This window comes from Limulus polyphemus, unplaced genomic scaffold (assembly GCF_000517525.1).
Source record: "Limulus polyphemus unplaced genomic scaffold, Limulus_polyphemus-2.1.2 Scaffold885, whole genome shotgun sequence".
In the NCBI taxonomy this organism is placed as follows: domain Eukaryota; kingdom Metazoa; phylum Arthropoda; class Merostomata; order Xiphosura; family Limulidae; genus Limulus; species Limulus polyphemus.
The window spans coordinates 274,600-297,536 of record NW_013666495.1 but is presented as its reverse complement, the minus strand read 5'-3'; the positions used below and the strand labels follow the sequence as shown (position 1 = coordinate 297,536).

At 33.4% G+C, this 22,937-nt stretch overlaps 1 protein-coding gene across 1 annotated transcript in view; it reads left to right on the top strand.

Annotated features, from left to right (window-relative positions):
- Window positions 1–1,321: 1,321 nt before the first annotated feature.
- Window positions 1,322–22,937, top strand: part of LOC106461035 — a 32,526-nt gene continuing 10,910 nt past the window's right edge. Inside the window, exons 1-5 of the mRNA XM_022387856.1 lie at window positions 1,322–1,455; window positions 7,812–8,124; window positions 14,838–17,086; window positions 21,388–21,634; window positions 21,877–22,131. Of these exons, the coding sequence (XP_022243564.1) occupies window positions 1,339–1,455; window positions 7,812–8,124; window positions 14,838–17,086; window positions 21,388–21,634; window positions 21,877–22,131 (3,181 nt within the window). The 5' untranslated portion in view covers window positions 1,322–1,338. The remainder of the gene's footprint in view (window positions 1,456–7,811; window positions 8,125–14,837; window positions 17,087–21,387; window positions 21,635–21,876; window positions 22,132–22,937) is intronic.

The following is a 22,937-nucleotide window of genomic DNA, read 5'->3' as shown; positions in this document are numbered from 1 at the left end:
TCTATGATCCTGCACAACTTGAAGGAAGAATTGTTTCTGCTCTTCTTTCTTTGTTATGATGGCATTATACTCCTCAATAAAGGCCAAATCCTTTTCAGCATTGTCATTTACCACATTCAAGTACTGAACTTTCTATAGTGCATCTCTGAGCTCCCTTGACTCGGGGTCACAATTTGATAATGGCATGATGTTCTGGACAAACTAAAAATTGATCTTTGTTCCAAAAACTGCAGCCTTCTTGATCACAACCTTTGAGCTTTCACAAACTGTCTTCTTTAATGTTTAGTGATAGTAGAAAAAACACAAAGCACCTGTATATTTGAAGGTAACTTGCTTTCTGTTAGTTCAGTTTTTGTGAACCAAGCAGCCAAAGTATAGTCTTACTTCTTGTTCCAATATTGATTTGCAATGATATGCTGATAGTGTCATCTGAAGTAATACAGAAAAATCTGCTTAAGTGCTTATCTCAATGGAATTTTAGAAACTAATGTTATGTCATACAGAATATTCTAGAAATAAGAAGTGACAGCATGGATTATTTATATATGAAATATTCTTGAACATCCTGCATAATGTAGAATACTCTAGAATATGTAGTTAGAATGTGAGTTACAAGGTAAAGGTTCAGCTATCTCAAGCAACCCTAAATTTTATTCATTATGGATAAAATTTGGTGTGAATTATTATATATTGAAACAAAATGAGTGGGTGAGAGTATTTTAAATAAAAACTTCAAAGTAAGGATCACCCTAATATATATTTCATGCATATGTTTGTGACATATATTTAGATTTAGGATTTGTAAAGGCTAATAATTTCAAAATATTTGGTACTAGTTTCTATGTGTGCAAGTGAAAAAAGAGAGGTTAGATCCATGGTTCTCAACCTTTAGTCCTTGATGATAAAGATTGAACTTGGGTATTATAGTTTAAAAAAGTGTTTGATTAAGTTAACATAGTGTTTTTATTTGGAAATGTTACTTCAGTATTTATGTCAATGTTACTTAATATACTCTAAAATCATCTTCTACAAATATCTGATTAAGGGGTTTTGGGTTTGCAAGATTATCCATAAGGAAAAGGATTGAGAACTTTTGGATTAGAGCAAGAAAGGTCTTCTAATCTGCCATAGTACCACTGAGGGTTCATTGCACACCTCTAAAACCTCAGATTTTTCATGGAAAATAGATCCTGTCCCAGATTCTTGGATATTTCTCTTGAGAGTGGATGTTGATAAAAAAAATATATATCCACTCATAACCTTTGTGAAAGAGTTGATGTAACAAGAATGTTACTAAATCTTAATATTTTAATTATTGCAGGATCAAAACATGTTGTGATGGTGACAGAAGTTACAAACCCAAATAGTTTTTATTGCCAGCTTCAGAATGCAGTAGAACAGTTGGAGACATTGACTGTTGACCTTGAAATGTATTATGGGAATCTTGGTCCAAAGGTGAGAATATGCTAGACTAATATGGGTGGTTGGATATTATCAAAGGATATAGTTTTTGATTGCCAAAAGCTGCAGTATATGTACATCCTTTTTTTTTGTAATTGCAGTATCAACAAGTGCATTATGAAATATATATAGGAGATAATGATCCTAATTTTTCATTGTGAAATTGTCATACAGAATCCTAAAAGTAAGAACTTGTTCATGGAAATATTGTTCATGATGGTTATATTTAGTATTATTCATGTATCTTATTTTAAATAATTCTTTGAAGCACTGTTACTTCCAATACGGTCTTGCCTCTCTTACACAAAGCTCCCTCAATTTTCTTTCTGCCCTCTAAGCATTGCTAAAAAACAGAAACCAATGAAAACAAAAAGTATTATTGAAACAAATTAATGCAGACACAGTAAAAGAAAACCTGTTGAAATAAAAATTGGAATTAGCAAAGAAGCACAATCATAAATGGTAGCCACATGCGAAAAAACACACATCTAAATGAAGCCGTGCCAATCGAGGAAGTGATGATTGAGTGGGAATAGCAGAGGGAGCTAGCTGTGCCAGTATAGGAAGTCTAATACTATTAGTGGAGAGTAGTCACATGATATGTACATGTTCAATAGTGACACAAAATTGGTGGGATATATAGACTGGTGTACTGAGCGTGAAAATTTTTCTTAGCTTAGAGGGCAGAAAGAAGATCGAGATAGCTTTGTGTGAAATGAGGTAAGTACCTATTGGAAATCCATTTTCAGTGTAAGGGAATGTTAACTTTCACTATGAAGGAAATCCATTTGAGATTAAAGTGTATCAGGATATACTTATAAATTATGTATGTATGTCTGTATGTATGATAGTACATGGGTAAATATGACTATTTTCTGAAGTTGCACGAAAAGAATTAGTAATGTCATTATGTTATATTAGACTATTATGACTTTCTTGCTGTGCTTAAGATGATAATAAAAGGCTGAGAACTTGAAACATCTATAATCACATTTGTGCACCTGACTGGATTTTGGGCATACTTGTATGTTGAAAAGTTCTTTTTTCAGAACATTTGTAAAATCGTATATTGTTTATACGAAAGTGCTTTTGAAATAAATATTTTATTGCTGTGAGATATTTTGATTTTAACTTTTCATAATGTTTCATTCATTAATAATTGAAGGTTGCAAGGTTGAATGTAAGCAAATAGATTAGACTTGTGACTTCTAATTGACTTCATTAGATTATCATTAACTTCTGCTCAAAGCAGGTACCTACATAGATCAGAACTGAAAATTAACCCCATAATTAAGATAGCTAATTTAATATACCATTCTAACTAGATTTATGCAAATTTGTGTTGTTAGTGATATTTTCTACATAATCTGAATATCTCACAAGTTGTACTAGCTTAGAAGATTTAGTTTATTCCTGTATACCTAGCAAACAATGCAAAATAATCATAATAAATAATATATGAGACAAAAAATACAGATAAATATATATTCAGGAGTCACACTTATGCAAAAAATAAATGTGTATACAGTTGTGGAAGATCTGTGCATTGTATATGTGATATATGCAGTTGATATGAAATTAACTGTAAAACAATGAGATAGGTCTGCTTAATAGCAGGAGATTCAGTCAAGATACCAATTATGAAGTAGTTCTAAATATTTGAGTAACTGAATTGTGAAAATTAATGAAATAAGGAAATTGGACATAAAGTGAAAGATTAAATGAACAATCTTTATTATAAGAGATTTAAAATAGAAATATATTGTACTTGCTTTTATTTACATGGGACAATTGCTTCTTCGTAGATCCTTTATAATAAACTGTTCATACTGAATCCTTATATTCCAGACTGCCTCGTCTTGATAGATTTGGATTCTGTTTCTGTTGACTCCATACTGTCTTACTGTGTCTTCTATGGGGACATTATTTGTTTCTTTGTTATGGTAAAATTACTGAAGCTATCTGCCACCATCTTTAGTTTTGAAATGCAATTAGAGGGAAGACAACAAGCTGGCAGCATCTACTGCCAACTCTTGGGCTACTTTAGTGTTAAACAGTGTGTGGATTTATAGCTTTCTTTACATTGTTATTGTTTTAAATTTATTATTGTGTAACTGTAATCTTTAATATTGAATAATTTGTTGAATTGTAATTTATAACTTTCTTAACGTTTTTCTTTAATGTTAACCATATGTGGATTGGTGAGGATCAAAATGTGTATGCCCCAGCCATCAAACATAGTATTATGTATTTGATGTCATAGTTACCAACTTTTCATGCAATCCTACTTTGCTGTTTTTGCAACAGCTCATGTAAAGAGAAGGGAAAGCAACAGATAGGTATACAAGGATGCTGAAAAAAAATTTAGATAATTATTTAGGAGGCTGTAGAGGTTATGAAAATGAAACTTGTAAACTGTTTGATGGACAAAATTATTTTTATTCTTCACATAAACATTAACTTGTACCCTGATTTTTCAGTGTCAAACTAACTTCATCATTTTACAGACATATCTTTAGTACTTTATTAACTCGTCTGAGTTTTTGTGTACTACTAATAGGTTAGCTTGCCATATTTTGTAATGATACATTTCATGAATTCGGAATTATATTCAACATTTCTTCTCCATTATGGAGTCAGTCCAATGGATTAACCCCCGGCACATTCAGTTAAATACACTATAAACTTACTTATTGTAAATTGTGTATTTGTGATTTGTAACACTTCACCTCATACATTCTTTAGTGTATATTTTGGTGGATGTTGCAGCAGGTGCTGGCACATCTGAAAGCATTCTTATAATGAGACAAACACTTGCAGAGCAGTATTCTTTATCCACTTAGTTATGCTAGCCTTTTAACCATGTGATAAATTGCAAATGTAATTATAATAATGTTTTCAATAAACAGTAGCAAATTAATAAATTAATAGTTGCAATTTTTAATGCTATATAAATCATTTCATAAAGGTTAAAAAATAATATAAGTTTGCTTCTACATTGTACTTTGTATCATATAAACTAATGTTATAAAAACATAATCCATTATCAGTTATGTATAAATAAGCTTGATTGCAATATAGCCTTTATGAGAATTAGGGAAAAAATTGTAATTAGTAATGCCATTGATTCAGTAAAAAAAACAACAAAAAAATAGAGTATTATGCTTTTCTTTCAAATATGTCCAGAGAACATAATTGGATGTTTATTGCAGTGTATTATAATAATAATAACAGAAATAAAATATAATCCAAATGCTTTTGAAAAATAATCATTAGGACCTGTCAAAGCCTTTGGCCTTGCAGGTATATGTCATTTTGTGATTTGATGATAGTGGACTCTGTGTTTGGTGTTTCAAAATATGCAAGTCCTACTGCTTAATACAACAGATATTGCTGACTAGCAGCCTTTCACCTGAGCAGTATTGTGTAGTTTCTGATCAAGTAAAGCCATGAGAATGTGAAACAACTTTTTTAAAATGGTTGAATAAGTTTGGTTTGTGTATTCAGAAAGTATTCAGAAACTCGTAGACTATTATAAAAGAGCAACTATGCATTTTGATTTCATTTTTAACAGATCAGTATTTCCCAAATAATAAGTCACCATATGACTATTAAGATGCTCAGGCATAAAATCAGTTTATAGGAATTCTCATTGTAGGTTGTGATTATAATAAATGGTCTGTTTTGTCTTTTTACGAGGTAATAAATAGCATCCTGTTATCTTACATAAATATCTGACTGATCTCTTCCACACGTTCTAAGTTCTAAGACTATCCGCTACATCCTTAAATCTCATGTTACGTGCAATTCAATATCATCTGTGGACATTATATTCCACATTTGCAGAATTTACCTCATTTGCTGTAATGAAACTTGTTTCTGTTTCTTCAAGAAACTTTAGGATTTATTTTATCGTTATAACAATTTATCTTAATTTACTATTAGATCATGTTTGTATATATGAGAGTGTGTATGTGTTTGTGTATGTATGTATGTATCAAATGTTAATGACTAAATATAATTTTGTGCTAATTGTGAAAAAGCTTTATTTTTGCAACACTTGATTTGAAGTCATCACTGGAACTAGGTAAACACTTTCAGTCACTAAATAGTACACTGCATTGTTTCAAATCTTACATTAAGTTTGTTTTGTTATACATTTCTGCAAAGCTACACAATCGGCTTTTTTTTTTTTTGCTGTGTACCCAGCTTTTATCACTCTTTTATCACTTTATTATTTCTCCTACCTAAAAGGTGGTACATCATAAATATGAATTTAAGTAATTACATAAATACCTTACATGAAATTCATAAATTTTAGAATTTGTGGTTTTTACTATGTAATACTACTGAGGTTAACTTTGTGTATTATGTTGTATGAGGAAACAAAATTATCCACAGAAAACCCCTTTTACACTGGATGTGCACCAAAATATCCATCCAAGGCTTACTTATAGCTGATACTGTGTAACCTCAATGGTAGAAATTTGGTGAAATAATACATAACTACATGTATTCAATATTCATGATTACAAGTAATATTAAGAATGAACAATCCCTGTAGCAAGTTTATATGAGTATTGAAATAAATAGAAAAAAAATCAATTTTAGAAGACACATTATATCTATTCAAAACTTGTCTTTTATTTTATTCTACATTTATGAGTATGAATAAATAATTTCATTCTGCCATAAGAAAACACTTTGATAATTCAAATTGATTTTTCCCACAAATAAAAAACATTAATAGTTAAAAGGACTTAAAAAGTCCATAAAGATTAATAAATCATGTTGAAATTTACTAATATTTGAATTGGAATATGCAACAATCAATCATGTTACATCAGATAATTAAATGAAGAATAGTATTTCATAATTCTTTGGACTTGTAAGATAAGTGGCAATTTTGAAGCTGAACTAACCTGATTGAGTTCTGGCTTCAATTCATGAATGAGTTAAGCTCTCTCTCTTATATTCATGCTATGTGTGTGGTATGTAGTCATCTATTCAATCTTAGCAAGGGCCAGTGATGAACGTAGCCTCCATATAAAAGAGAGCTTATTCATTCGTAAACTAGAAAATCAGCTAAGTTCAGCTTGTAAACTATCATTTTTTTATGTGTTCAAAGAAAATGACTCTCTGTTTTTATTATTATGGTTCTTTGGTTTTCACACAATAAAGAAAAAAAAACAAATTTGAACATTTTCATGTCATTCATTACAAAGGGAACATTTAGTGTCATGTTCATTCATATAGAGGACAATCAGTTTGTCCTTTTTACTAATAAAAAATTGTGAATTTAATATTTATGTTGAAATTGTTTGTAATGCAGGTGTAGGGTCGGTGAGCTCTTTTAGTTAAAAGCACCTGATGTTGCTGTTACTTAGTAAATGTGGTCTTAAATATTTTTCTTTTCTTCATAGATAAATATAAGGTTTCCTGAATGAATATGTAGAAAATAAATCCACAAGCATTACTTAATTTTCATCACAAATTTTCTCTTAAAAAGTGATAAAATTTTCTCTAGTGACTCATTACTACAACTACAAATAGTAGCGTGTATATAGATTATTGATGCATGTAAACACACTTCTGTTTGTAAGTGTGCATTCAATGAAACAGCACACTTTTTATGCACCCTGAGAACCTTTTAACTTTCAACTAGTGGGTGAGGTGTATAAAGGTTTGAATAGCTTGCTTTGGTATATGTCTCCTTTCCCTGTCTGTAGCCTGTTGTGGGTAGGTGGTTTTTTTGTTAGTTAATTTTAGGCTATTAAAGGTGAATGATGAGTTAATGCTATTGAAAATTTTGGTTGGGAATTATACATTTTTAACATACATTAAGTATAATAGTATTGTCTCGAATATAAAAATCTATGCTTTATTAGTTGTTTAAAGTTTGGCAAACTTTTAGACTATTTTTGGAGCTGGGAAAAGTCTACTTAAGGGTTAAGTTACTTATCGCCCCAGTGATTCATTTGAATAACTTCATGTGTTGTTTTTATTTTGTTTTCATTTCTTGTTACTCTTTTCCCTTTTTTTCTAAGAAGCCATCTTCCCATAACAAGCTGCAGACAGGGACAGGTGACATATACGTGAGAATTTATGGTCCTTAAGCACCCACACTTGCTTCTCTCTCTCTCTTTAATGTCTGAGGCAGGTGAAATTAGGTTAAATCTGGTATATCCATAGTGCTTTATAGGTTTTACTTCTGCAGATACCTCAAAGTCCAAGATCCATCTTATAATTTCCACACTAAAATTTGTAACCATATTATTATTGTTTGCATTGTCTTTTCTTTTGTTTCTTTAAACCTGATTTTATATAACTGTTTTTATTTACGCACATAGGATGAAGTTTTGACACAACCTAGAGAGGATATTCCATGTGTAGCTCAGTTTAGTGAAGATGGTGCTTGGTATCGAGCTTTGATCACTAACATTTCAACATCAGGGGAGTATGAGGTCTTATTTGTGGATTATGGCAATTCTGAATGTTGTCATCAAGATGTTGTAAAATGTATTAAGCCTCAGTTTTTAAATCTTCCCAAACAAGCAGTTTGGTGTACACTTGCTGGTGTGCCTCATCTGGTATGGTCAACTGAAAACAGAGAAAAATTTGAAACTATGGTATTAGAAAAAACTCTCTCAGCTGTGTTTAAAGGTAAGATTAATGTATTGTGACATTCTTTGTTAACCAAATTTTGTAATTAAACATATGTTACTGAATAGTAAATTATCATAACCCTAAATTTTTTTTTCCGTTTCCCTTTCTTTCAAAATTCCACCAAAAATTTAAGTTCAAAACTGAAATACTAAAAGCCTTTCCTTGTCGAGTTTGAACTCATGCTGTTAAAAACATGTGACTCAAAATTTCTGAATGCTCTTTTAATTATTTGCATGGCATGTATGTTGTTTATCCATAATACTCTACTCTTTCACATTCCATGTGACTTATTTCGTATGTGTCAGGGGATTTTACATAAGCTTTGCTTTCTTGCCATATGCTAGATTGATAGTTGTGCTTATTTGCATTGGTATTTGGATCTTTCTGATGACTATTTCTGTTGTTGTTATACTTTCTGAGGGGGGGGGGGTATCTCAGCCTACCTCCTTCATCCTCTTCAGTTGGTCCTGTTGTCCAGTTCTTTTCCAGGTTGGCCTGTCACACCATGATTTTCACTCCTCTTGTCTGTCTCAGAGGAATCCTATTTCCTACTTCCACAATTCTGTTTATCTTCAGCTTCTTGGCTGGTTATTATATGCAGTTTTCTGTTAGTGAAGTTGACTCTTTGGGTACATAGGATATTATCAAATTATTGCAGACATTCCTCTTTAGTAGTCTACCAGTATTTTTTGTCTTTCTTTTTGAGTTGGTGTCTGTATGATTAGGTTTTTGTTCTTCTCCAACATGTTCACAGCTTGTCTTATTTTTTAATGATGTTTCTCTCTCATAGCTGGGGCTTATCTGATTATGCCCCTTTGTCCCTTTTCTTTTTGAGATATGGTCCTCTGTGGAAGTTAGTCTGGTCTTCAATTGCCTAACTTCTCCTTTTGTATCTTCACAACTTGTGTAACTCAGTTGTTTTTCCCTAATGATTCATTTTATTTTGTTACAAGCTTTGTTCAGATGTTTTTGCCATTTTCTTATTCTTTTTATAGGAAGTCTCTGTATTTACATCTAGTTAGACCCTTTCTCCTTAACACTTGGGCTGTAGGAGATGGTCACTGCTTCTCTATTCTGTTCCTTATTTTTCAAGAGTAGATAGTCTTTATGGAAACTTTTCAAGAGAGAATCACCATCCTTTTTTTTTTACCTAATGATGATGATTCTCATTCCATAGATCTTGCTCCATCCATCTTATTGATTGGTCTGTGCATCTTGTATAGCAGTCACAAACTGAAGCTTTGAAATGGCTAGGCAATTCATTCACTGTTATAAAAACTTGTTGAAATTAGCAGTTAACCCTCTCACCTCAGGTATCCTTTACTGCACATGACACAAGGTTTTAGTGTCCCACATTCAAAATTTTATTAAACTACTTTTTGCTTATGTTATAGCAATTAGTATAGCATAAAATCTTAGCTAATAATCCATATTTGAATAGTATACAAGTGTTATGTTTGTAATTTTATAAGGCAATATTTAAAAAAATTCTGAATTTCCCCTAATGTGATACATGTGACACATTTTCTCTGGGTATCTTCTTATTTCTATTTTATCCACCCCCCACTCCACTCCCAGAAACTACTTCATTGAAGCAGCATGTGCTGATCACGTGTCTACCCTCCACCAATCATACTGTTTCATCTATACTTCTATACTAGTGCAGGTAGGTCTCTCTACCATTCCAGCATAATCTTCACTTTCTCTATTGGCATTCTAGTGTATAGATGTGTGTTTTAGCTCATTCTCCATATGACTACAAAATGTTGATTGTTGTTGATCACAAATTTACATCAGTTTCAACTTCTTATGTTTGATTTCCATTGTTTCTACTCATTTGTTTCAGAAATGTTTCTGTTTCCCAAATTCTACTTTGTTCATATTAATTCAAGATTTAATATTGCAATTAATAAAATTTCTGCAATAAGTAGACAATGGTCCTGACACTAGTCTCAAGGTTGACAGTGTCTGCTGTTGGAGCACAGGCTTATGTTCACTGGTAGTTTGTATCTTATGTTTGACTGACTTTTTTTATTTTTGCACATTACATTTTTTGTGAGGTGGAATATTACTACTGTGTGGAAATTTTCTTTCAACAGCACTTTCCACCTGTTACCATGCCTCCATGTAATCTGCTGGGTGAGGTATTGTTCTTATCTTTGGTGAGTGTTTCAGTGTGTATCTCTCACTCCCACAGGCATACCCATGTTCAGTGAGTTTATATGAGCTTGTGTGGATGGACCTACTTTCCTCACTCAATAATTTAGGTCATTCAGGTCTTCTCTGCTCAGTATTTGGTGAGTTAGATTTTTATACTTCTTTTACCATCTAGGTTACTTTAGTTTAAACTTGTATTTGGAGTTTGATTATTCCCTTTTTTTTTAAATGTTTACTTCTTTTCACTGTTATTGTTATTTGGTTTGTAAGTTCATATTACTTTACTACAAGTCATATCTAATTGGAGATTAGATTTGAGTCAGACTTTGTTATTGTTAAGTGAGTGTTTTTTATTCTCATGTTCTTCAGGGTAGGTTTTATTTTCATGTCCTCTGTCTTATAGATTCATTGGGTGGACTTCTATGTTCAATATTTCAGGGTTGTTTATCTTCTAGGTTCCTTTAGTGGTTTTGTACTTTAGTTGTTACTTATTGTTCTATGTTTGAGGTCATATTTCTTAGTTTTGTAGGTTTGTTATTTTTTGTACTTTGTAGACTACACATTTCTAAGTTTTGTTAGCTCATTAGTAATGGGTCCTTTCTCTCAGTATGTTTAGTTTGTGTGTCTTTTTAGCTTCACTTCACAACAGTTCCGTGGATTCTGCAGGTTCTATCTGAGGGTTTCTGCCTTCTTTTTTGCTCCCCCTCTATCCTCTTCCCAGATCTCCTTCCCTTCTTCTGGGGATTGTACCTCATCCAGTCATCTTGCTGAGTCTGTTTGAGACCTACTACACAAAGGAGCTATTAAACAGGTGGTGCCCACTCGATTGGGATTTTACTCCTGTCTATTTGTTGTCTACAAAATGCACTGGGGATTGGAGTCCCATCATAGATCTGTCCCAGCTGTATACTCACCTGGAGACACCTTGTTTCATCATTGAGTTCTGCCTCTCACTTTGATTTTTGGGTTTTTTTTTTTACCCCAGTGTCATGTCGTCTTTCTTCGGTTCATCCATGAGAGTTCCATCTTCCACTTCTGGGCACTGGTGGTCGGTCTTTCATCAACTCCGTATGTATTTTGTAAAGTGGTACGATCTTTTACACTTCATCTTTACTGTTGGGTGTTCAGACTCACCATTACATGGGTGACTGGCTTTGGCTCGCCTCTTCCCATGCCTAATCAATTACTAACACCCACTTACTTCTTCAAGAAACTGCTTGGGTATGGATTCTTATCATGTTAGAGAAGTCCTTTACTACCCCTATGCATTTTCTTGCTCGTTTAGGGATTCACTCCCCATCTCGGTCGAGCCTAACCTTCTCCACTTCAGCTCTGGAATTTGGAGCAGGCAGTTACTAAAGCCCTACCTTCTCCTTCTTTCTCTCTGCATGAGAGGTTCTGTCTCTCTTGGGGATGTGGGCTTCCTTGGGGCAGGCACACATGCATTATTTTCATTGGATGCTTCTCAACCAGCAGAACTTCCACCACAATCCCTTGGACCATCCCATCTCCCTTCCACGTTGGATCAGGGCCATCCTTGCTTGATGGCACAATAGGGTCTTGACCATGGTGGGGATTGATTATCTTATCAATCTAAGGTGCTTCTCCCAGATGTTTTGGCTGGGATGACTACACTTGTTGATCACATAATAAATTTCTTATGCAAGATGTTTCCACTGGATGTTTTCTGCCCAGATGGACCACACTTGACATACTCAATAATATCCCAAGGTACTTCTCCCTGATGTTTTTGCTCAGCCTGATTGCATTTGTTGATCATTAGATAAGTTACAAACAAGATATAAAATGAACAGTCTTATACAAGGCATTTTCACTGGATGTTTTCTGTCCAGATGGACAAAACTTGACATAATTTGACATATATCAAGGTGCTTTTCCTGGATGTTTTGCCTAGGCTGACAACACTTGGCTATCGTAATATATATCCAAGGTGTTTCCCCTGGATGTTTTGCCCAGGCTGACAACACTTGGCTATCGTAATATATATCCAAGGTGTTTCCCCTGGATGTTTTGCCCAGGCTGACAACACTTGGCTATAGTAATATATATCCAAGGTGTTTCCCCTTGATATTGTTTGCCCAGACAGACTGCACTTGTTGATCTTACAAACTTATGCAAGGTGCTTCCCCTAGATGTTTTTTTGCCTGGGCAAACCTCACTTGCCATAATCCGACGTATCCCAAGGTGCTTCCTCTGGATGTTTTTTGCCCGGGTGGTCCGCACTTAGCCTATTCGTGTGCATTTAATGTTCCTTTAGCCCTAGCCACGTATACTTGTATCTGATTATCAGGCACCTGCCTAAATTCTAACTATCACTGTGTCACGTGCTCATGCTTGCTACATATGTGGTTGACTTAAGTGCTATCTTTTGTCCATGGGCAGAATCTATATTACATTACATGGTGCCTAACTATTATGTTCTGCCCTATATGTCTTACTGTGCTTATTACTAGGCAAAGAGCATACATGTTCCAGAAGTAGTGCTATACCCCACAGGTGTGCCTCCTTTTCTAATTATGGCACACATGTTCTTTTATGGCAGTTGTTCTCTGCTTGTTTGACTTCTGTTGTGTCTTCGCTGGCCCCTCCACCTTTTCCATGTGTGATTGTGGCTTTGGGTGAGAGGAGGTAGTACCGATTCAAGAGTTAACATTTTCGAACACTGAAAATGTATTTCTAATAGATACTCACCTCCTCTCACCCACTTCCAGCCCTTTATCCCCACTGATATGCAGGTGTTTCTAGCTTGTATCTGCCAATTTTCAAAAGTGAGGATTATGCTGGAATGGTAGAGGGAGCTACCTGCACTAGTACAGGTAGCACAGTTTGATTGGTGGAGGATAGTCACATGATCAGCATATGTTGTTGCAATGGCACAAGAATGAAGGGGTATTAAATACTGGTGTGCTATTAGAAATTTTAGCAATGCTTCAAGGGCAAATAAAGGTCGAGATAGCTTTGGGTGAACAGAGGTAAGAAATACATTTTCAGTTTTAGAAAATGTTAACTTACACCTGAAACCAAATTATTCTTTACTGATGAAATACAATATTCTTTTCGGTTTACATATCTATTACAAATTTTTGATCATCATGTTAAAAGTAACACACTGTTGTACTTGTTCTGTAGTTATATGTAAGCCTAAAGTTATCATGTATACAAAATTTATTATACATAAACTTGACAATAGCATGTTACATGACCTCAAATGTTGGATGGGCAGTTATGCATATATATATTAAAATTTCAGAGGAAAAATATGAATGGTCAAATTAAAAAATAAAAGTTTTATTGAGGTTTTTAGAATAAATTTCATCAAAAAAGAAGTATATACTTATGAGAGCTTAAAGTTTTTAGTACAAACTACAGAGTTATATTCATTGTTGAAAAGATAAATAAAAAATGATATATTCCTCCAGAAAATGTAATTGGTTTTATTTAACCCAACATCTTGACATTACAGCTTCATTGGAGCAAACAAGACAAGTGCTAACTGATTTAGGCTTAAACTAAGACTAAATCAGTTCACAAGTGACTTGTTTGCCCCAGTAATGAAGCCATAATGGCAAAATGTTGAGATAAATAAAATCAACCATCTTTTCTTTATCTTTTCAACAAACATATATTTACATTTTCTAAATATCACTGGCACAAATTCATATGATAATGCCATATAACATTAAGTTCAAACCAGTTTAAAATTAAGATAACGTAAAATCAGAATTAACAAAAAAAAAAAATCCTTGCGTGCATGGTGGAATATGTAAATGAGTCATGAAACAGAAATGCCATTGAACCATTGAAATGCATTATTCAATAGATATTACTGTAAGTTTTATCTACCTAAACACATGACCTTTTTGCTTCATTTCTATATTGAGATATTTTTTAAATATGTTGAATACTGTTGTTTAGAGCATATGGATGGTTTTTGTCACTGGCCTTTGTAGATTCTCTCCTGTTAAAAATTGCTTACCGTATTTGTTGTATGACTTGTTACAGATAACTTAGTGGATGGTCTTGGTGCTCAAAATTGATCCATATTCCCTTGTGCTCCAATGTCATTCAGTACGAGGGATATTCCCATTTTTCAAATTCTAAGTCCCTAATCTGAACACTTTATAATCAGTGTATGAATATCTTGTGTGAGATAGGGTTGTTACATACCCTTCCCAAAAGTGGTTAGTTTGTAGTGGTATCACACTATCTGTAAAATGCCAAATCATATAAAAATGTAGTTCTTGTACATTGTGTTCCACCATGGCTTTATTGGTAGTGGTTTCACATGTCTTGACAATTTGCATATTCAAAATATCTTTCAGTGGATCACTGTAGTACATGAAAAGAGAAGTTTGGAAGGATGTGTGGTTATAGAGCAACTACAAAACTGTTTTAAAGTTTGCTAGAAAAAGTGAGTTGTTACATAATGTCTTAATTTCTGAATATCAGATTAGGGAACTAGTTTTCCCACATCTTGTAATAATGTTTGGATATACATAAGAATAAATTATTTTCAAATCCCACACTTTCAGGTACTGGACCAGGAAAAAGTCAGTATCAAGTGGAGTTGATAGATGGAAGCAACAACAGGATAAACACCATTTATCAATCTACTGTCAAGGGTAAAACCTCATTTTCATCTATTCCTTCAAAAGTACCACCCAAACCTTCTGTAGGTTTTGAAGAAGATGCTTGTGAAGAAAATCCCTCTAATGGACTTCAACCAGTTGCCAACAGCTTCTCAAGACCTACCAGAGATCTGAGTAGGTGGGATAATAATCCACAAAGAAATATGTATAATGAAGCATTTGTTAATAAGGGGAAACAATTTGGGAAAGCGACTTCGCCTGGAAGTTCTTCAAATGAAAATGAATCACTATCCAGAAAAGACTTTGGTAGAAAGCAGTCCGGTATTCAGCACTTGTCACATACTCCTGACAAAAGTCAGTGGAGAGATCACCCCTCAAAATTTGGTAAAGCTGATTGTAATCGTTCTCGAATATCTAGTGGAGATTCCAGATCTTCAGATGAGTCTAGTGGTAGCTTGAAGAGAAATATGAAACATCCAAGAGGATCTTTCACAGATGAAGCCCGATCTACAAAACGCTCTATGTCAAACCAAATTCAAGATTTAATTTCAAGGTCAAAAAATCAAAACACTTCTTTACAAAGGGAAAATGTTGAAGTTAAAATTTCCACCAATTTTAAAGAACAAGTAATACCAGACAAAGCTTTTAGGGATGTGACTGTTGTCTATGCAATTAGTCCAAGTGAATTTTACTGTCAGTTGACTGAACATGCTTCTGAACTCATAGAATTAATGAAGAAGTTGGAAGAAACGTACAGTGAATTGAATGACAGCAGTTTGTCATTGATTAATCCACATGTTGGAAGTCCATGTGCAGCTTTTTATTCAGCAGGTGGTGCTTGGTATCGAGGGAAAGTTGTTGCCATTCTAGACACTTTTGTTGAGGTACAGTTTGTCGATTATGGAAATTCTGAGAAAGTTCCTACCAATAAAGTTAAGAGTTTAAAATCTGAATTTTTCTATTTGCCAATACAAGCAATTAAGTGCAGCTTGTACAACACTCTTCCTCGGGAATCATCATGGACCATTGATGATATCAATAAGTTTTCTGAAATGACAAGTGAAAAATCTTTAGTGGGACAGTTTGTTCGCAAACAGGTCAGTGGTAGTTTCTTAATTAATTTGATTGATATGGATAAATTAGAGAATGATATTTTAAACAAGGATTTTGTTGAGTCTGGACATGGAAAAACACTTGGAGTGAAAACACCAATTATAAGATCTCTGTCTTCTGCTATTGCAGATGTGGAAATTGCAGATCCTTCAATAAGGTTAGGTGAAAAGGAACTTGTTCAGGTGACATGGGTTATGAATCCTGGAGAGTTCTACTCCCAACTTCAGTCAAGTAGTCAACAATTTAACTATTTAATGTGTGAAATTCAGGCTTTTTATGGGGCTTCAACTTCAGCGGCTACATCTATTGATCAGCCAAAGGTAAACCAAGTGTGTGCTGCAAGATTTACAGAAGATGATGCTTGGTATCGTGCAAGAATCCTTTATCTGAAAGATGGTATGATTGGTGTTCTTTATGTTGATTATGGAAATGGCCAAGAAATACCACGAGATAGGATCAAGTACTTGATTCCAGATTTTGCAGCTTTACTTCCTTCCCAAGCTGTGAAGTGTTACTTAAAAGGTATCAAACCACCTAATGATAATTGGCCTTCTGTTGATAAAAGCACGTATGATAGTTTCTTTGAAGGAAAAACAGAATGCACATTTATTAAAAAGATAGATAGTGGATTTTTAGTGGACATGGAACAGAATGGAAAAAACCTAGCTGAGGAGTTTATTTTAAAAAATTTAGCAGAAAGAGAAACTGCATTAATTCCAGAACAGTCAGAATTTAAAACATGTGCCTATCTACAATCACCAAGGTTTGAAAACAAAACAATTAAATTAAATCAATCTGTAGAAGTTGTTGTATCTTTTGTGGAAAGTCCACAGTCTTTTTGGTGTCAGTTAAAACAAGCCATTCCTCAGCTTGATTCCTTGATGGAACAGATAGATTCCTACTACTCATCACTCTCGGATGATGAAGATGTTCTCTCTGCTTCAGAGAAGTTTTGTGTGGCAAAGTTTAGTGAAGATGAAAGTTGGTACAGAGCTTTTATTCAGGAACATGTATCACCAGAAACTGTAAGAGTCTACTATCTTGATTATGGAAACTCAGAAGAGGTGGAATTTTCTAAGGTTAGTTTATGCAGTTTGTTTTTTATCAGATGTGATAATAAAACTATGGAACTGTTTGTTTTAGAAACAAAGTTTATTAATCACCCAAGTCTAAAAACAACAATACCTTATATTGGGGAGGGTAAGTTAAACATAAACTGACTAGTAAATCATGGTGGAAATATGGTATATTTAACATGGTGAGAAATTTAGGTTTATGATGAACATTGTGAAAAAAAAGAGTGACTCATACTTTTACTAGTCTGTGTGCAAGGTGATTTTTCATGTTATGAATAAAAGTCTTTTTTTTTTATCTTATAATTTTCATATTTCATATGCTATTTTGTCTACCATAAGTTAGAAACCTATGTACATCATTCATTATTGTATAGGTTTTTGACAGTTTTACATGCATCTTTAAAATGTAATCCAACAGTTCAAAGACAAGACATGTCAGAAAACAATGTCAAACATATATATTCTTGAGTGGTGTATATAAGTTTTGGACTTTTTTCTCTCTCTCTCTCTTCATTGTTTTGTAGTTGCTGACAACTCTTGACCACTTACCTTTGATATTGTTCTCATTTGATAAATGCATATCTATTATTAGTACTATGTATGCACACACACACACATCTCTATTTAACTTATGAATACTAGATACATATAATATTTACCAGTTTATTTTCATGCATTCAACAAATGAATTTTCCTGTAAATGTTACTGTACTACACCATAATTTGCAACATGTTTACTCCCCAAAAAATGTTTTTTAACTTGTAAAAGAAAATCATGTTAATCACTTGACCTCAGAAAGCATCACTCTTGGGCACTGGCATTTGTGTATAATTATTTACATGTGAGTGAAAATAGTTTCCTAACAAACAGCATGAAAACAATTAATATTAGTTAGTACTAATCATGATATATCTAGTAATCTATGTTTCCAACATTAACCCTGTCTGTACATGAGGGTCAAAGTGCTTATGCCATCATCTGTTTTACAGAGTTATATTTTAAATTTAATGAAACAACTTTATTATTGATGCATGTCAATAAGCTTACCATTAAAATAGTTTATAGTTCAAAGCTTTATATTATCTGTCTTCTAATTTCTTAAATTCAAAAGGAAATACTTAAATAAATTCTCAAGATTTACTTGTCTGTATTCCAAATTGCTCATTTTAAATTTTCTTTATACTCTTATATGATCTTCTGAGTGTCGCACCAGATACACACTTACAATACAGAAGTTGGCAAACCAGAATATAAATTTTTAGCCTCCAAGCTTGTTACTTTACTGAGATATTAAGTTAAAATCAAACCCAAATGCTTTGCCCCTTCCAATCTCACCCTGTCTTTCAAAGAATGTTGACAATTCTTTCTAATGTTAGCTGTTGTATTGTTTATAACCAATGAAAAGAGCATATTGTTCTTAAGATTCGTTAGGAAGCTAATTTGTTTGGCATTTTTAATTGGATATTTGGCTTCAGTTTTATATTTGGGGATCATGCTTTTCTGATCTAAGCAAACAATTAATTTTTTAGCAATTAAATTATAACTGTTTTAGTATATTCTATTATGTTGTCTGATACATGTTTTATGCTTTAAAATGCATACATGAAAGCTCTAAGAATTATTTCAAGGATTAAGTGAAAGAAGTTAGGACTAACTCAGTTATGAAAAAATTGTTCAAAATTGGTAAGAAACATGTCTATAACAAAAACGTTTATTAATTCCATGTGGTGTGAGAGAATGTAGTTTAAATATAAGTTTATGTTCTAGGCTTTCATAATCATACTTTTGGGTTGGGAGCATGTAATAAAACAAGTACACTCATGTCATCAAACCCGTTGTGATCCGGAGAGTTGAAGTGTTTGGGAACTGGGTGGTCGAGGGGGAGTTGTTCCCGGAATCTGTCACCTAATCTGCGTATAGTTTCCCCAATATAGAGTTGTTTACATCTAGTACAGTGAATACAATAAATAATGCCCTCTGATGTACAGGTGAATTGGCCTTTTACGTGAAAGGTAAAGCTATAACTAGAGAGAGTCGATAAGTTGGTGATATAATTGCATGTGAAGCAAATAGTTCATTCACACAGATGAGTTCCGTTAGTTTGTGCAAGTAAATACATTTCAGTCTGTAATTTGAACTGTACTAGACAGTCTTTCAAATTCCCATCACATTTGAAAGAAAATATGGGTGGGGTGGTAAAAATGTTGTTAGATGTGTTGTCTCTTGTTAGTAAGGTAAAGTTACATTGGACAATTCTACTAATCTGTCTGGTAAAAGGATGGTATGTAAAGACTGAAGGAACTCTGTCAGTATGTGGCTTGTCCTTAAGGGTGGAGACAATCAGTTTGCGATAAACTGAATGTGGCAGAGAATATTTTATGTTTAAATACTCAGAAGCTCAACAAACTAACAAAACTAGGTGTTCCTATAGCCAACTCATTGTCAAACTACAGTGTGAAAAAAGTTGTAACAATTTCCAATGATCTTCCTCTTATGGAGACTAAGCTCTCTGTTTTATCAAAAGGGCTTAATTTTGTGCCCACCCGCAATCGACCGGATGAATATTCTTTGAAAGCTGACGTGGAAAAATTCTATAGGTGATGTCATTTAAATGCTCACTTTTCTAAACAAGACTACTAACAACAAATTACTAACAACACAATCAATATTGATTCCAATGGATCCTCAACTCCTTCCATGCCCAATTTTATTCCCCGATGACACTCTTCCCATTGATTCTATATTTATCATACCTACAACAGCAATGCCCATTCCATCTGATCCTTTAACTTGCTTCGAAGTTCGGAATTCAAACTGGTCACCACCAGAAGGAAATATCCTGAACCTTGATACTTTTATCAACCACTGTGGTGCTGAAATCAACACTATTAAATTGAAGAATACTAATACTAGGCCTAAGCTCTCCAAAGATACACAATTTGCTCTATCCACCTTGAAAACCTGCAAGGACATCATCATCAAACCAGCCGACAAGGGTGGTGCCATTGTTGTCTGGTGTAAAGATCTGTATGTTCAAGAGGTTAACAAACAACTAAGTGACTCCACCTTCTACAAACTTCTCTATGACAATCACCTTCTCCACAGACACCATACTTTGGCTGATTGACTTGTACTGACTTTGAATGCTTTTGATTTTCATGGGGTAAAAAAATCAACAGTTACAAGGTGTTGTCATGAGTACCAAGATGGTTCCAACTTATGCAAACCTTTTTGTTGGTCATGTAGAGAACAACTGTTCAGTACCTTCACCCACAAACTTCCTACCTTTTTTTTTATCAGGTACATTGATGATATTCTGGGTCTTTTTACTGGACATAAAAATGAACCCAACCTTTTCATTCATTATGCCAAAACTTACCACCCATCTCTTAAATTTATTTCCCAAATTTCTAGTCAGAAAGCTAACTTTTTAGACATCACTATTGACATTTCCACATCTACATTTACTGACAGCCATTCCTATTTACACTTTAATTCTTTCCATCCCTCTGAGCACAAACACGCTATTCCTAATGGACAATTCTTATGTTTGAGATGTATGTGCTCCAACAATGCTGATGTCAGGTGTAAAGCAAATGACATGACTCGTTATTTTAGACATCAGAACTATCCTGATAACACCATTGGAAAGGCTAAACTTGCCACATTCAGTTTATCACAAACTGATTGTCTCCACTCTTAAGGACAAACCACATACTGACAGAGTTCCTTTAGTCTTTACATACCATCCTTTAACCAGACAGATTAGTAGAATTGTCCAATGTAACTTTACCTTACTAATAAGAGACCAACACATCTAACGACATTTTTACCACCTCACCATTTTGGTCACATAATTTCACAAACTTTTGGGGGAGGCCCACTTGGCCCTCACTGTCATGAAAGGGTGGTTCCCTTTGGTACTTTGTACTGCAGTTGTAATCTACAGCTGCACATTATGCCAACACACATTTAAGGTCCTAATTTTTCAAAGGTGATATTAGTTTTAGAATGTTTAGAACTTCATCTTTAAATCTACAGTAGAAGTGTACTAATATCTTTAATATATTAAGCCATATTGAAAGAAAGAAAAAAAACTTTATAATTTAATTAAGTTAAACTAGAGAGCATGTAAATACAGTAAAAGTTTGACAACAGTCTAAATCCAGCATTGAATTTGGTTGTTTATTTGCTTGAATAATTTTTGTTTACCTGACTTAAAACATACTTTATAAGCATATATTACTTTTTTATGTGATTTAGAATTTTAAAATGGTATTTCTTTTGTGTGTAATGATTTCAGTGTAAAAGCCTGCATGAAAAATTCAAAGGTCTCTCAGCTCAAGCCATTAAGTGTCGACTCTATGGCATGCCATCTCAAAGTACTGAACAACAAAGCAAAGATTTTGTGGACATAATTGATGAGAAAGAAGTGGTGATTAAAGTGCGTAAGAAGAAACCTAGCATACTGGCAGTGAATGTTTTGGATAATTCCTCAGGCACAGAAGTGGACATTGGGGAGACTGTTTATGGGACCATGGAAGATGAATGTATGCCATTAATAATATTTCTTGAAGTTTGTTAAAGTATAAAATTGTAGAAAGAAATTTGTCATTTCAAGAAATAAAACTTTAAAAAGTACTGCCTGATTTCATTGTAACTTATATCTATGTTAATTTTACTGTTATTTAAAAAGAGTTGTTTTGCAATATCTTATTGGTTTTGTGCAAACTTAATAAAGATTAGGGATTAATTATTGCATGTTTTCTACAATTTTTTTATGTATCCACAGGTCCTTTGAAAATCAATGGACAGCCAGATATTCCAGAAGGAGAACAGGAAGGATATTTAATCATAGATAGTTTATATAATCTTGATTTTGAATTCTTCCATGTGCAACTTAGTAGTGCAAAAAACCAGATCAACGATATGAGTTCTAGAATCAAAACAAGTGAACTTTTATTGTCACACGAAGTAGAAATTGGTGAAAACTACTGTGTGCGAGAAAATGACATTTGGTATAGAGTCAAAGTGTATCATAATAATGGTAAGTACTTCACATAAAGTGGTTATCTCAAGATATATAACACTCACTAATGATTATAATTATCACAGATTTTATCTTAATCAAACACATTTTGCTGGAACATACAACTAGACACTTAAATAATTAGTGATTTTTGCTGTCTTCCACCTGATTGTGCCTAGCCACTTAATTAATTTATTGCTGAAAACTGCAAAATATGAATATTTATATATTAGGTTTTTTATTAGGTTCCAAGTAAATCATCTGCCTACACAGCTGATCACAACTCGTTTACCTTTTTGTGTTTTCTATCAGCATTATTAACCTTCTTGCTACAGGCAGGTCTAAGTGCAGATGTCACAACTTTTAAGTTATATTCAAAATTAATCAAAGTATTTCATTATTGTATACAAATAAACTTTGCTTCAAAATGTAGTTAATAAATCATATTTTAATATCATACAAGTTTTAAGCTCTTAATTTTATAAGGAAATATTTTAAAAAATTCTCAATCTTCCCACATATGAGAATTGTGACATTTGTTTTTTAAGTTTTCCTTCTTCTCTCATTTATTTACTACCCCTTGGAAATGTATGAAATTTAATGTAAATTACTAATTATAACATAAATATTAATCAGGCAAGGCATAATTTTTACTGCTTTAAAGCTTATTTGTTTACAGAGCCATAAAATAGAAAATCAGACTCTTTTCGCCATTCCCACTTTCACAAATTGCCAATAGCTTCCCCTCGACATGAATTCCTGTACGTGGTGAGGGGACCTCCCAGGGAAGGTTCTGTATTTACAGTTACTTTCTCTGGGATCTA